This window comes from Chiloscyllium plagiosum, chromosome 19, assembly GCF_004010195.1.
Source record: "Chiloscyllium plagiosum isolate BGI_BamShark_2017 chromosome 19, ASM401019v2, whole genome shotgun sequence".
NCBI lineage: Eukaryota > Metazoa > Chordata > Chondrichthyes > Orectolobiformes > Hemiscylliidae > Chiloscyllium > Chiloscyllium plagiosum.
In genome coordinates, this window is record NC_057728.1 from 68702181 (window position 1) to 68717727 (window position 15547).

Consider the following 15547-nt stretch of genomic DNA (forward strand, 5'->3'; position numbering starts at 1 on the left):
GTAGAGCTGTGAGATACTCCTTTGCCAGTAATGCAACACCCCAACCTCTTCTTTATCCCCATGTGTCACGCCTCAAACATCTAAATCCTGGGATATTCAGCTGCCAGTCCTTTCTCGCTTTCAGGAAGTCATCGTAATTGCAATAGTGTCATAGTTCCAAAAACTAAACAAAGCTCTAAGTTCATCTACCCTGCCTATTCTGTTAATCAGACCAAAGGGGCTGCTGTCTCATCAGAGAGAGAAGCAACTGGTGGTGATTTAAGCCTAGATCCACCAAACCTCAGGTGAGGGAAGAGCTTGAGAGGGAGAGTCCTTCATGATAACCTCAAACTGCTGATGGGAATTGAAATCACACTTCTCTATAAACCAAAGATCCAGCCAACTGAACTAAACCAATTCCCCCTGCCTATTATACTTCTCACATTGATATTGCATTTTAGACCACGCCCTGTGCTCTTTTCAGCAGCATTCTTAGTCATGTTTGCCTTGGTTTCTACCTTTCCCTCAATTTCTGCATCTACTGCCGTACACCTCCAATTCCCCTCCCTGAAACACTAGTTTAACCTCCCCAAACACAACCAAATATAACCTTCACCCCCATCCCCATTCCTCCATGAAATAGCTATTTTTGAGGTCCTACATTTCAACTTTCTTCCTAGTTCTCTATATTCTGGTTTTAGGACCTCATTTCTTTGTTTTTTAAACCAATGTCATTACCAACGTGTACCATGACCAACGTTTGCCTCCCACCTGCAAAATGTTCAGCAACCATTCGGAGACATCCAGGACTATAGCATCAGGGAGGAGACCATCCTGGACTCCTGTTTGCGGCCACAGAAATACCTATCTATTCCCTTTACGATTGAATTACCTATAACTATAGCATTTTTATGTAATTTTCCCTCCCTTTACAGCAGAGCCAACCATAGTGCCATGAATTTGGCTGCTGCTGTTATCTCCTGAGAGGCCATTCCCCTCAGCAGTATCCAAAACTATATGTTTGCTTTGCAGGAGATTCATGTACTGCCTGTTTAATGCTCCTGCTCTGCATCATGGTTACCTATTCCCTTCCTTCCTGTCTGTGGAGTCTGAGTCTTCTGTATAACCACCTCTCTATACATGCTATCCATTGAATTCAGGTTATCCTTATTAATATTTAAAGAACAATTCTCATAACTGTCCCAAACTATCTCTCTTTGTTTAGTACATTCTACGGAAACATGATCTGTTAATACTGATGCTATCATCTTAGATATCCATTTCTTTTCCTGATACCTCCTTTTCTGAAGATTCGTTAGACATTCTATGAAGGGCTTTTGCCCGAAACATCGATTTTCCTGCTCCTCGGATGCTGCCTGACCTGCTGTGCTTTTCCAGCACCACTCTAATCTAGAATCTGGTTTCCAGCATCTGCAGTTATTGTTTTTGCCTATTCCTATTACCTCAGTTGGTCTCCCGTTTATGTCCAGAAATTGGTTTTGGTATGTAAATCTCAATATAATGGAAGCATATTAGTTTATTTTGTATCTTTTTTTTGCTTCCAGCCTTTCTCCTTTATCACATTAATATCCTTCTGTATACTCCCAAAAAATTGCTTCTTGCATCTGCAAATTCCAATCCTCCAATTTCTTTTTTGATTTCCATATTAACATCTCCTCACCTGTAACTGTCTGTGCAAGATAGCAAAGCTATCCAACAGAACTGCTGCTTCTCTGATTAGTTATTTTTTCCTACTTAATACTCATCCAAATGAGTTTTCAAGTTTGTAGGATTACTATTTCTGAATTCTTCTATGCACATAAATTCCCTTACATTCTCAAAGATTTTTTCTACCTTGAGTGATCTTTGCCCTTTGCAAATTCTACCTATATCTGAGTAGGGATCATTTTTGTAGGATTCCATTTTAAGTCCAGGCACAGACCCATAAATATTGAGCATTGGATATTTGATAGCTTCATATGCTGCAGATTATTCTTCTGACACACTGGTGCTCTCAGTCATAGTTCTACATGTCAAGCAGTCTGTAACATTAAGGTCCAAATATGTTTTGACCACTTTATCTGTTTCGCTACCTTCTCAAATGAGATAAATACCTTTTGTTCCATCCTCTGTTAACTTAGGACTAAATGTAGATCCTTAATTAAATGAAATCCCTCTTTGGAATCAGAATGTATAATCCATAATATTATCTCTTTCCTTCCTTTCAGCTTTTTTTTGACTAATTCATGTTCTGTACACTTCCTGTCTCTTTAGTGTTCAAGTTTTCTAAAATTCTGTTTTCCCTGTTATCTTTGTCCTTGTTCATTTTTCCATTTGTCTGTGTTTTTTCTTTATCTTCCCTTTACATATCACCTGTTCTTAACTTTATGTCCCTCACTCTACATTCTGCTTTTCTTTGTCCTCACTTGCCACTTTGCTGTTTTCCTTTTTTCTCTCTGTTTTCTTCTAAATCAAGTTTCTTTTCATTTCTAACAGTTCCTTAGCTAATTCCAGCTGTGACATCCCAATTTCATCTTCCCTTTCTATCAATTCTAAATGTTGGATAATCATTTGAAGCATCTCAACATTATGACATCTTGCTTTTGCTTGTACAATGTATCTGCTAACTCTCTCAGTTTAGCTTTAGTTGATTTTTAAAAAATTCACTGTTATGTCTTTAACTTCCAAAACCTCTTTGCAACTTGCAAAGCTGTCTTCAAACTCCATTCAATAAAGCACCACACACGGCTGTCCAGAATCATCGCATACAGATTACTTTATAAAGAAAGCCACAGGTCCCTCTTAAATCCAATGAATTCTAGTCTGCAAGAGCCCCAATTTGTAATGATCCCAATTGATGTTACAACTGGACAAATCAAATCCTCAATTAAAATCTGGCTTACTGGATCTAATTTTATTTTCTTCTTCGCTTAGAGTTCATTGTGTTCATTGAAACACAAACACACAATGTTGCAGATCTGGTTTTAACAATAAAACAGAAGTTTACTGTGCAAACAAAATAAGATCTTTTTTTAAAAAAACAAGCTTTTTACACATAATGCAATTTGAAACATTTTAAACATTCGGTGCAAAGTTATAACATCTATCAGAACATCATCACGTTGCAGTATTCAAATACCGATGAGTTTGCTTCCCTATCACAGCTATACATGTAAGTTAACTATTTCTTTCCCAACCTTAGGAATTTGGTAGTCTCTTTCTTGACGAGTCACACATTGACCTTAGATTTTCACAGCATAAAAAAAATCCCGTCGAGGTTCTAAACAAACAGTTCTGGTCTGGAACTTGCAAACTAAAATCCTTACACTGAGTTAAGATCCTAACAGTTCTAAACTGTCTCCTTTATTCAGGGAAAGTTGTTTTATACTTCTGACTTCAACTAGAACCTACGTCCTGAAAAACAAAAGCTTTAGAAACTGTGTATTATGTTCTCTGCACAACAACGAAATCCTGATTCTTCTAAATAGACAGTAAGTTAATGCTCTTACACCTTTATTCTTCCCACTCATAAACCTCTCTGAATGTGGACAAATTCCTATTATAATCCCAGGGACTCCCACTGTCATACCTTTTTTAAAAAAGAAAATGCTGGCTTCAGAAATACTGACAAGTTAATCATTGAACCCATTCATACATGCATACCAAAACACATATGCCACTAGTTGAAAATCCAAGCTCTAAACTAAATGATATTACAATACATATGTAAATTTTATATCTTGATTCACATTATCAAGACAATAACCTGAAAAATCTTTATTATGAGTCTTTTTCATTCAAATTCAATGTAGTTTACTTTCTATAGCAAAATGTGTAGATCCCATTAGACCATGTATTTAGGAGATAACTGCTCTATTTTCTTTTACAGGAGGCTGTTGTATTTCATTAATTAGATTTGATAATTTTGGTGGTTTAATGAGCCAAACTATACATATCCAATAGAATTTAATAATGAGGTATTCTAGAATTTCAATGATAGTGATTACGCTTCCACCACAGAATAGGCCAAGTTGACCCCCGACGTCACCTGTGAAAAATAGATGGAAATAATGCAATGAATAAAATTAACAGCTATCTATAAAGTAGAAAATTGTCTTGACTTATTATGTCCTGTTAACATGACCACTGAATAAATATTTGTGCACTACATTACTGTAATTTAACTTGAAATTTTCTCCTTTCACGTGCAAAGTAATTTTTCCAAAAAACTCATTAAACTGAGGCATCAAATTTCCAATACTCTTTCATTTAACCTATTAAGTCACTGGTGTGGTCTATGGTGGGTTGCCTGGTTTAATGCTTATGGTTTGAATTCAGATAATGATCAGAATTTTGAGATGGAAATGTAATTAGACTAAAATTACTCATTTATTAGGCTATAATCATGCAGTCAGGAAGTGCTGCTCAAGTTGTTCTATTCCAAGAGAAGCTTTGTTCTAACTATATTCCTTCAAGAGTCTCAGCATTCACATACGTCCAGCAGCATGAAGTTGCAGGACTTTCTTACTAAGCATCTACTAAACATGTCACAAACCTTAGGGCTTGTACCTTTAAGTGATAGAGTTCTACAATCATACAACATGGAAACAGACCCTTCGATCCAACTCATCCTCACCTAGTCCCATTTGCCAGCATTTGATCCATATCCCTCTAAACGCTTCCCATTCATATACTTATCTAAATGCCTCTTAAATGTTGTAATTGTACCCACTTCCACCACTTTCTCTGGCAGCTTGTTTCATACACATACCACTCTCTACGTGAAAAAATTGCCGCTTAGGTCTCTTTTAAATCTTTCCCCTCACACCTTAAACCTGTGTCCTTTAGTTCTGGGCTCCCCCACCCTAGAGAAAATACCTGGGATACTCACCCTATCTGTAGCCCTCAGGATTTTGTATAACTCTATAAGGTTTCACCTCAGCCTCTGATGCTTCGGGAAAAGAAAAGCCTATTCAGCTTTTTTCTATAACTCAAACTCTTTCATCCCAACAACATCCTTAAGTGTCAAGTTTTTTATAAATATATAAAACAGAAGAGGGTGGCTAACATGGACATAAGTCCCTAGCAGGATGAGAAAGAGGAATGAGTATTGAGTATTGCTAAAATGGCTGAGACCTTGCATAACTATTTTGTATCCGTCTTCACAGTGGAATATGTGTTTAACATGCCAAAGAATAATGTTAAGGACTCAATGGGAGGTGAGGACCTCAATTCAATTGTTTTCATTAAAGGGGTAGTGTTCAGCAATTTGGAATGTCTAAAGGTAGATAAGTCCCTGGTGTTGATGGAATGCATCACAAGGTGCTGAAAGAAATGGCGGAAGCTATAGTAGATGCGTTAGTGGTAATTTACCAAAATTCACTGGACTTCAGGCAGGTCCAGGTGGACTGGAAGACAGCGAATGTCACATGACTGTTTACCCTATCCATGCCCCTCACGGTATTTTGTAAACGATGTTTGTTTTGCTTGTTGTCCAAATTGGGTCTTTCAAGGTCATTAGCTGCTGTTTTAGTGTGTTGGTGGGTTTGTGGCCTACCATGATGATATTGATAGATATTTTTCAGACCAATGTATTAAGTGATATGGAGACAAAATTGACAAATAGATTCAAGATATAAAGCAACCACAATCGAATTGATTCCCAGAATATGTTATGGCTAAGTACAAAACTCCTGCTCCTACTCCTACTCCAGTATTGCCACGCAAGATTCATTTAGGTTGTTGTATGCCCAGCTGATTACATTTTGTGAAGCACGGCTTTAATTGAATCCATTATTCCTATTCAATTCGAGCATGCAAAGTATGTGCATTATTTAATACAGGTCAGCATTTGACATTTTATTTTAATAATTGCTATAAATATTGATCATTAATTATGTGCTAGGAAGAATAGAGTAGTGAAACTCACCAATAAGCTCTGTTACGGACAGTGCTTTTTGCTGCTGTGTCATTTCATAGTTGAGATCCTTGTAAGCAATATCAATGTAAACAAAGTTTTCCCTAAGGGGCAGATAAATGATACTTTATTAATGTTTCATAGAAAATTGTTTTTTTGTTGTTGTAAAATGTGGTCAATACTCATTTAAACCTGTGTGTCATTCTGCAAGTATGCTTTATTAACTTTGATTAGCTGGTTGCGATTCTCTGACTGGTATCATGATCTATCGAATTATAGCCAGCAATCCACTTGCAATGATTCCTCTTCATACTCATGCCTCAATCCATCCAGACAACTAATCCTTCACTCCTGTAATTCTCACTAATATCCTGCCCTTGGCAATAACATTTGAAAGCACGATTAGATTTCACATGTATGGTGAAGATAGACTGCCGTACCTTACCACCATTTTTCTTGACTCCTCCACTTGTCAGTAAAGTATCACTGTTCATCTAATATCTAGTGTTGAATAAGTAAACATTTTCTCCAGCTAAACGTTGACAAGATGGAAATCATTGCCATAGAACCCATAATAACAACATAATAACAACATAAGATGTATGAGCAGAGAAAGGCCATTCAGTCTCCTCCACCAATCAGTGAGAAAATGGCGGATTTGATAATCCTCCATTCCACTTTCCTGCCTTATCACTGTAAATTCCATAGAATCCCTATTTGGGCCAACAAGTCCAGAGCATCTTGCTAAAGAGCACCGACCTATACTCACCTCTCCTACTATATCCCTGTATTTCCCACGGCTAATCGACCTAACCTAAACATCTCTGAATACTGTGAGAAATTCAGCATGACTAACCCATATAACCTGCACATTTTAGACCATGGGAGGAAGCCAGAGCACATGGCATATCCTCATTTGCCGACACTTTGTTCCATCCGCCAAGTTTTGGCCAATTCATTTAACTTGTCTGTTTTCCCTCTGTAGACTCCTTGTATCATCTGCAAACCTGACAACAGTTCAATCATCCTAGTCATTAAAATATATTATAAATAGTTGTGGCTCCAGGATTGATCCCTGCAGCATTCTACTAGCTACAAGGCGCCATCCTGTAAATGCTTCCTTTATCCCAATTCTCTGTGTTTTGTTTGTTAGCCAATCTTCTCTTTACACCATTACACCACTCTAATACCGTGAGGTTTTACAGAAGTGAAATACTGTGGATGCTGGAAATCTGAAATAAAATGGTGGACAAACTCCACAGGTCTGGCAGAATCTGTGGTGAGAAAAATAAACTTAATGTTTCAAGCTGGTATGCTTCTTCAAAACCTCCTATTGTGGTAACTTATCAAACCCCTACTGGAACTCCAAATATATATCATCAACTTGTTCCCTGTTTATTAACCTGCTTATTAACCCTCAAATTTGATAAATAATTTGTCAGGTATTTGTATTTGTCAGGTACAATTTCCCCTTCATGAAGCAACGCTACCTCTGCTTGATCACATTATCTACTTATAAATGGTCTGCCATGTATCCCTCATTATAGACTCCAACACTTCCCTTTGACAGATATTAAGCTGTCTGACCTATGGCTACTTGTTTTTGTCTCCCCATCTTTTTGAATAAAGGTGGAATATTAGCATTTTTCCAATCCTCTGGGGCTTTTCCAGAGTCTAAGGATTCTTAGAAGATTACTACTTATGCATCTACTATGTTTGAAGCTACTTTCTTTAAAATCCTAGAAGATCTAGGGGATTTATTGGCATTTAGCCCCATCAGGTTTCTTAGTTCTTTTCTTTTAAAGATAATTATTCTATTTATTTCCCCTAGCCATTTAAGCCCTTTGATTGTTTATATTTTTGAAATGTTATTAGTATCATTGACCATGAAGACTAATGAAAAGTATTTATTCAACTCATTCAATTAGGGTGGCATGGTGGCTCAGTGGTTAGCACTGCTGCCTCACAGTACCATGGTCCCAGGTTTGATTCCAACCTCGGGCAATTGTCTTTGTGGAGTTTGCACATTCTCCTTCCTCCGGATGCTCTGGTTTCCTCTCACAGTCCAAAGATGTGCAGGTCAGGAGAATTGGCCATGCTAAATTGTCCATAGTGTTAGGTGCATTAGTCAGAGTGAGTCTGGGTGGGTTATTCTTTGGTCGGTCAGTATGGACTGGTTGGACCAAAGGGTCTGTTTTCACACTGTAGGGAATCTAATGTAAAAAAGCTCATCTGATATTTCTTAGTCACCCATTGAATGCTAATGAAAATTATTCCTGAGCCACTGACTCCATTCCTCATCGTGACAGATGACTGTGGTTAAATCTGATTGTTTACAAGCTTGGTAATATATTTGACCCTGAGATGAGCTTCCAAGCACATGCACAGCCATAGCGCAATAAAATGGTCGCACCTTAAAAGAAGGCTATTTAGCCCATCATGTCTGTGCTGACCCTGCAAAGCAGGAATTCACTTCACGTCACCCCAAGAAGAGTGGAAGAGATAGACCAGAGGACCAAAGGCCAGTGAGCCTAACCTCAGTGGTAAGTGAATTATTGGAGAAGATATCAAAGGAGAAATCTAGTCTCCATTTAGAGATGAGATTTGATCAGGGATAATGAGCATGGCCTTGTCAGAGGGAGGTCATGCCTAATAAATCTGTGGAACCTTTCAAGAAGGTGACTAAGTGTTTGGATTTCAGCAAGGTTTTGAACTTAATTCCACTTGTGAAACTGATATACAAGGTAAAAGCCCATGGGACCCATGGGTAATTTTATCTATCTATTAAGGTAGTTGAGTCCCTGAGTTTTGATGGGATATATCTCAGAATATTGAAGGAAGCAAGAGAATAAATTGCTGGAGCACTGACAGACATCTTTAAAACCTCTTTGGCCAAAGGTGAGGACCCAGAGGACTAGAGAATAGCCAGTGTTGTTACATTGTTGAAGAAATGTAACAGGGATAATCCTGGAAATTACAGGACCGTGAGCGTCATGTCAGTGGTAGGGCAATTATTGGAAAAGATTATCAGGGACAAGATCTATATACATTTAGAAACAAATGGACATATTAGTGATATATAGCATAATTTTGTGCTGGGGAGGTCATGCTCAGCTAACTTTTTTTGAGAAGGTGACTAAGCTGGGTGATGTTGTCTACATGGACTTCACTAAAGCCTTTGACAAGGTCCCTCATGGCAGACTGATACAAAAGGTGAAGTCACATGGTATCGGGGTGAGCAGGCAAGATGGATTTGAACTGGCTTAGTTGTAGGAGACAGAGGGTGGTGCTGGAAGGATACTTTTCAGAATAGAGTACTGTGACGAGTAATGTTCAACATGGATCAGTGCTGGGACCTCTGCTGTTCATGATCTACATTAACAATTTGGAGGAAAATGTAACTGGTCTAATTATTAATTTTGCAGATGATACACAGATTGGTGGAATTGTGGATTGTGAGGATGATTATCAGAGGATACAGTAGGATATAGGTGTGGGCAGAAAAATGCAGATAGAGTTTTCACAAATAAATATGAGGTGATGCATTTTGGAAGGTCAAGTACAGGTGGAAATTATACAGTGAATGGCAGAGTTCTTAGAGTATTGATAATGCAGAGGGATCTGAGCGAGCAGGTCCACAGATCACTGAAGGTGGCAGTGCAGGTAGTAAAAAAGGCTTATGACATGCTTGCTTTTATTGGAAGAGGCATTAAGTATAAGGATAGACAAGTTATACTGCAGCTTTACAGAACTATAGTTAGGCCACACTTGGAATATTGTGTACAGTTATGGTCACCACACTACCAGAAGAATGTAGATGCTTTGGAGAGAGTACTGAAAAGGTATACCAGGATGTTGCCAGGTATGGGAATTTTAGCTGCAAAGAAAGGTCGAATAGACTGGGTTTGTTTTCACTGGAATGCAGGGGTTTGAGGGGTGACATGATAGAAATTTATATGATTGTGCATGGCATGGATAGAGTGGAAAATGTCAGGCACTTTCCCAGGGTGGAAGGGTCAATTACTAGGGGACACAGTTTCAAGGCACTGGGAGGAATTTTAAAAGAGATGTACAAGGCAAATATTTCACACAAAGGGTGGTGAGTGCCCAGAACATACTGCCAGAGGAGGTGGTGGAAGCAGATACAATAGCAGCATTCAATAAACACCTGAATATACACAGGAAGGAAATATAAGGACAAGGATCCTGGAAGTGAAGACACTTTTGGCATGGAAGGGTAAAATTGTTTGTGCAGGCTAGGAGGGCCAAATGGCCTGTTCCTGTTCTGTATTGTTCTTTGTTCTAATTTTCCATGATGAATACAAAATCAGCTTAGTGATAGTGACAGGAGGATGTGTTGGAAGGCTGTTTGTGTGACTGGAACATGGTGTGCAGCAGCATCCCACAGGGATCGATTCTGGGCTCCTTATTATTTGAGATATTCATAAATGATGTAGATGAGAATGTGAGAGGATTGATAAGTTTGTTTGAAATTATACAAAGATTGGCTCCAATATGGAAGAATTGATAAAGTGTGGCGCTGGAAAGGCACAGCAGGTAGCATCTGAGGAGCAGGAGAGTTGATGTTTCAGCCTTAACCCTTCATCAGGACTGGGGAGGGGGGCTGAGAAATAAATTTGCAGGTGGGAATGCTAGGGGAAAGATACAGGTAGCCACCACTTTTCAAAAGTTCCCTTTATGCCACTTCACTTTTATTAGTACCTGTTTTCGCTCACCAAAAGAAACCCAAGAGGATTTTCACTTCTGTAAGAAAAGGGAAAATTTTTCCTATATAAATGAATGTTCCTTCACTTTACTCCATTTGGACAGCTGGTCCAGGTTAGGGTGGGGTGAGGGGACATTTGGAAACCCTGCTCCGCCCTCTTGACTTACAGAGAGACTTGACAAGTTGTTTTCTTTAGAATCATAGAATCCTGACATTATGGAAACAGGCTATAGAGTTCATCAAGTCCTCACCGACCCTCCAAATAGCATCCCTTTGAGACCCAGACCCCTACCTTATCACTGTAACCCTGCATTTCCCATGGGTAACTCACCCAGTCTGTCATAGGGCCTCTTTTCTGCTGCAGAAGCCTGTGACTCCCCAGCCATTCTTTGTAGCCCTGCAGTGGTTTTCCTTTCAGGTTATGATCTGATTTCTTCCTGAAAGTCACAATGGACCCTACCTGCATCCATATTATCTCAGGCAGTGCGTTCAAGATCCAAACAATTCGCTGTGTAAAATGTTTCTCTGCATATTGCCTTTACTTCTTTTGCCAAGCATCTTAAATCTATACCCTCTACTTCTTGAACATAACACCTCTAACAGTTTCTCCTTATCTATTTTGTTCGTACCACTCATGACTTGAACACCTGAACAAATATCCTGTCAACCTTCTCCTCTCCAAGGAGAACGGTCTTGACTTCTCTAATATATCCAGATTTATGAGATTGCTTATCTCCAAAATCATAATAACGAATCTTTCTGGACCCTCTGTAATGCCTCCACATCGTTTGTGAAGTGTGGTATCCAGAGCTGGATGCAGTACTCCAGTTGAGGCCAATCCAGTGCTTTACATCGGCTGAATATAACTTCCTTCTTTTTATACCCTATGCCTCTATTGATTATACCCAATCTGCTATGTATTTTATTAACCCCTCACTCTTTCTGTTCTGCAGGTTTATGCATTGTATGTATAAGCATATATTCTCTCTTGGCTGAAACTCCATTTAAAATTATATTTTTAACTTCTCTTATCTCTTTGTATTCTTTCTCCAAAACTAATCATGTCACATTTCTTTAAATTTCATTTGCAACTTATTTGTGCATTTCATCAATGTGTTTATGTCCCATTGAGGTTCTATACTACATATCTCACTGTTCATAATAGTTTCAAGTTGTGTAATGTCCTCAAATTTTAAATTACATCTCAAGTACATACATCCGGCTATTAATAAATATCTGGAAGATTATGGATCCTTTTAACTCAAGTCTGTGTTGCTTTTCTTCAAATGCCTTTTTGAAAACCATCAACCCCGTTAACTTATCAGTTAACCATTAGTTAAGAAGGATAGTTAACCATGATTTGGCATTAACAAATTGATTCTAGGTTTCTTAATTAACCAGAGTTTGACTGAGTTCTATTCATTTTGCCCCAGTTATCATTTCTAAAAGATCCCCACCACTGAGATGAAATGAATTGGCCTATAGTTCCTAAACTCTTTTTGAACATGGGTGTAATATTTTTTACTTTTTCTGTGCTTTTGACAAATAACTATGTCTGAGGAAGACTTAAAAATTCTGGCCTGTACCTCTGCAATTTCTGCTCTTACTTCCCTTTTGGGCGGCACGGTGGCTCAGTGGTTAGCACTGCTGCCTCACAGCGTCAGAGACCCGGGTTCAATTCCCACCTCAGGCGACTCTCTGTGTGGAGTTTGCACATTCTTCCTGTGTCTGCGTGGGTTTCCTACGGGTGTTCCGGTTTCCTCCCACAATCCAAAAAATGTGCTGATTAGGTAAATTGGCCATGTTAAATTGCCCGTGGTGTCAGGTGTAGGGGAAAGGGTCTGGGTGGGTTGCGCTTTGGTGGGTTGGTGTGGACTTGTTGGGCCGAAGGGCCTGTTTCATATTGTAAGTAATCTAATCTATCTCAGGTGAAAGTTCAATGGAAATGGAAGGGGTAAGTTTTTTTTACACAGAGAGTGGTAGGAGTCTGGAACATGCTGCTAAGGGTGGTGTTGGAGAGAGATACGATAAGACTATTTAAGGGATAAACACATGAACATGAAAGGAATGGAGGAGTGTGGACCAAGGGCAGGCTAAAGAGATTAGTTTCAATTGGCATCATGTTTGGCACAACATTGTCAGCTGAAAGTGCTGTCCTGTTCTATTTTCTAAGTTCTAAATCAAGTGAGAATAACTAGGAACCAAAATGGAGGATTACACATAAAAGCAAGGGGCTTGGCTGAGGTATTACGTGAATATCAACCCTATCTATGCATCTCATAATTTTATAGACTTCTATCAAGTCTTCCCTCAGCCTCCACCGCTCCAGAGAAAACAACTCGAGTTTTTCTAGCCTCTCCTTTTGGCTCATACCGTCTAATCCAGGCAGCTTCCTGGTGACCCTATTTGCACCCTCCCCAAAGCCTCCACTTCCTTCCTATAATGTTGTGAGCAGAATTGAACACAATACCCTAAGTGTGACCTAACCAAAGTCATTTATATATATTACAAACAGCAGAGGTTCTGGTATGGATTTCCACAGAACATCACTAGTCATGGACCTCCAGCCTGTAAAAAACCCTTCCGCCTCTACCCTCTGCTTTTTATGGCCAAGCTAATTCTAAATATACACAGCCAAGGTGGCTGACCTTTCAATGTGAGAATCAGTAATCACAACTCCTTAAGTTTTAAGGTAGTTAAAAAAAAGGATGAGTCAGTACTTTATGCAAGGTACTAAACTGGGGGGAGGACAAATTATGTAAGTATTGGGTAGAAGCTATGGAGTGTTAATTGGGTCCCATACCTTCTGGATGAGCCTACTATGAGGGATCTTGTCAAAAACCTTATTAAAATCCATGTAGACAACATTCATGCTCCACCCTTATCGATCACTTTTGTCATCTCCTCGAAAAATTCAATCAAGTTAGTAAGACATGACCTGCCCGACACAAGACCATGTCCTATGCTTTTCCAAATGTGTGTAAATCCTATCCTTAAGAATTCTCCACAACAGCTTCCCAACCACCAATGTGAGACTCACTGGTCTATAGTTTCCTGGATTATCTCTATCTCCCTCTTGAATAGAAGAACAACATTAGCTATTCATCAGTCCTCTAGGACCTCTCCAGTGGCTAATGATGGTACAGAGATCTTGGTCAAGGCCACACCAATCTCCTCTCTTGCTTCTCTCAATAACTTGGGGTAGATGATCATTGGGCCCTCGCACCCTCACCTTAATGCTCTACAAGAGACCCAACATTACTTCTTCCTTGATTTCACAATGTCCAAGTATTTTAGCATGCTCCATAAAAATCTCACTATCCTCCTTTTCCTCGGTGAATACTGACGCAAAGCACTCTTTTAGGATTCACTCTCATCCTCTGCCTCTAAGCACAAGTTCCCTCCTTTATCTTTGAGTGGTCCTAATTTTTGCTTAGTTATCCTCCTATTTTTAATGTATGTGTAGAATGCCTTATGATTCTCTTTAACCCTATTTTCCAAGGTCTTTTCATGGAGCTCCATTGTGCCCTTCTAATTCCTTGCTTGGGTTCCTTCCTGCTTTCTTTCTGTTCCTTGTGGGCCTTGTCTGCTTTAGCTTCCTGTATCTCACATGTGGTTCTTTTCTCTTTTGGCTAAATTTACAATCTTCCTCGTTATCCAAGGGTCCCTTACTTTACCATCCTTGTCTTTTCTTCTTACTGGAACATGCCAGTCCTGACCTCTCATTAGCAAGTCTTTGAACAATTCCCATGTCATGTGGATTTGCCTGACAACAGCTCCTCCCAATTAACATTCCCTAGCTCTTACCTAATACTGATGTAATTTGTCGTCCTCCCAATTTAATACCTTACACAAAGTACTGACTCATCGTTATTTGTAACTATCTTAAAACTTAAGGAGTTGTGATTACTGTTTCTCACACTGAAAGGTCGGCCACCTGGCCAGGCACATTAGCCAATACAACGCCTCTTCTCTTGTTGGACTGTCACCATACTGTTGAATTATCCTCTTGGATGCACTTAACAAATTCTGCCTTATCTGAGCCTCTTGCTTTGAGGGAGCTCCAGTCAATATTGGGGACATTAAAGTCACCCACTATGACAACTTTGTTTTTATTGCATCTTTCCATATTTGTTCCTCAAAGTCTTGGTGGCTGCTGACGGGCCTGTGTATAATCCTTTCAGAGTGATTGCATCCATCTTGTTTTGGAGCTCTACCCACATTGTTTCAGTGGATGAGTCCTCTAGTATGTCCTCTCTGAGTGCAGATCTAGCATTCTTTCTGATCAGTAATGCAACTCATTCACCTCTTTCACCTTCCTCTCTATCTCATCTCAAACAATGAAACTCTGGAATGTTGAGCAGCCTGTCCTGCCCCTCTCTCATCATTTTCCCATGTACTGATCGAGACTCTAAGATCATCTGCCTTACTTATCATACTCCCTGCATTGAATTAAACACATTTCAGTTCATTCGTACCATTATGTTACTGTATTTTTTCCTATATATGTGCCTATAGACAACTTCTTGTTGTTAGCTACTAGTTTCTTATTATATTCTGTTTTTTTTTTCTGATTTTTTAATTCTATCTCAATCTTATATCTTCTTTGTTCTCAGTTCTATTATCTATCTTACATTTATCACAAGCATACATTTTTCTATTTCATCTTAGTCCATTTCATCATCCTGTGTATTGTGGATTTGTTTGACTTCATAAGAGTCTCACCATAACTATATTTGAACTAATTTTGCTTTAAAGACAGCCTTTGGTTACAGTTACAGTTTTGCACTGCTGCGTCACAGCGCCAGGGATCCGGGTTCAATTCCCGCCTCAGGCGACTGTTTGTGTGGAATTTGTACATTCTCCTCGTGTCTGCGTGGATTTCCTCCGGGTGCTCCGGTTTCCTCCCACAGTCCAAAAATGTG

General features: G+C 39.2%; 1 protein-coding gene across 1 annotated transcript in view; it reads right to left on the reverse strand.

Annotated features, from left to right (window-relative positions):
• Window positions 1-3836: 3836 nt before the first annotated feature.
• LOC122559364 (acid-sensing ion channel 5-like) overlaps window positions 3837-15547 on the reverse strand; it is a 205235-nt gene continuing 193524 nt past the window's right edge. Inside the window, exons 8-9 of the mRNA XM_043708814.1 lie at window positions 5909-6000; window positions 3837-4027 (exon numbers count right to left, since the gene is read on the reverse strand). Of these exons, the coding sequence (XP_043564749.1) occupies window positions 3837-4027; window positions 5909-6000 (283 nt within the window). The remainder of the gene's footprint in view (window positions 4028-5908; window positions 6001-15547) is intronic.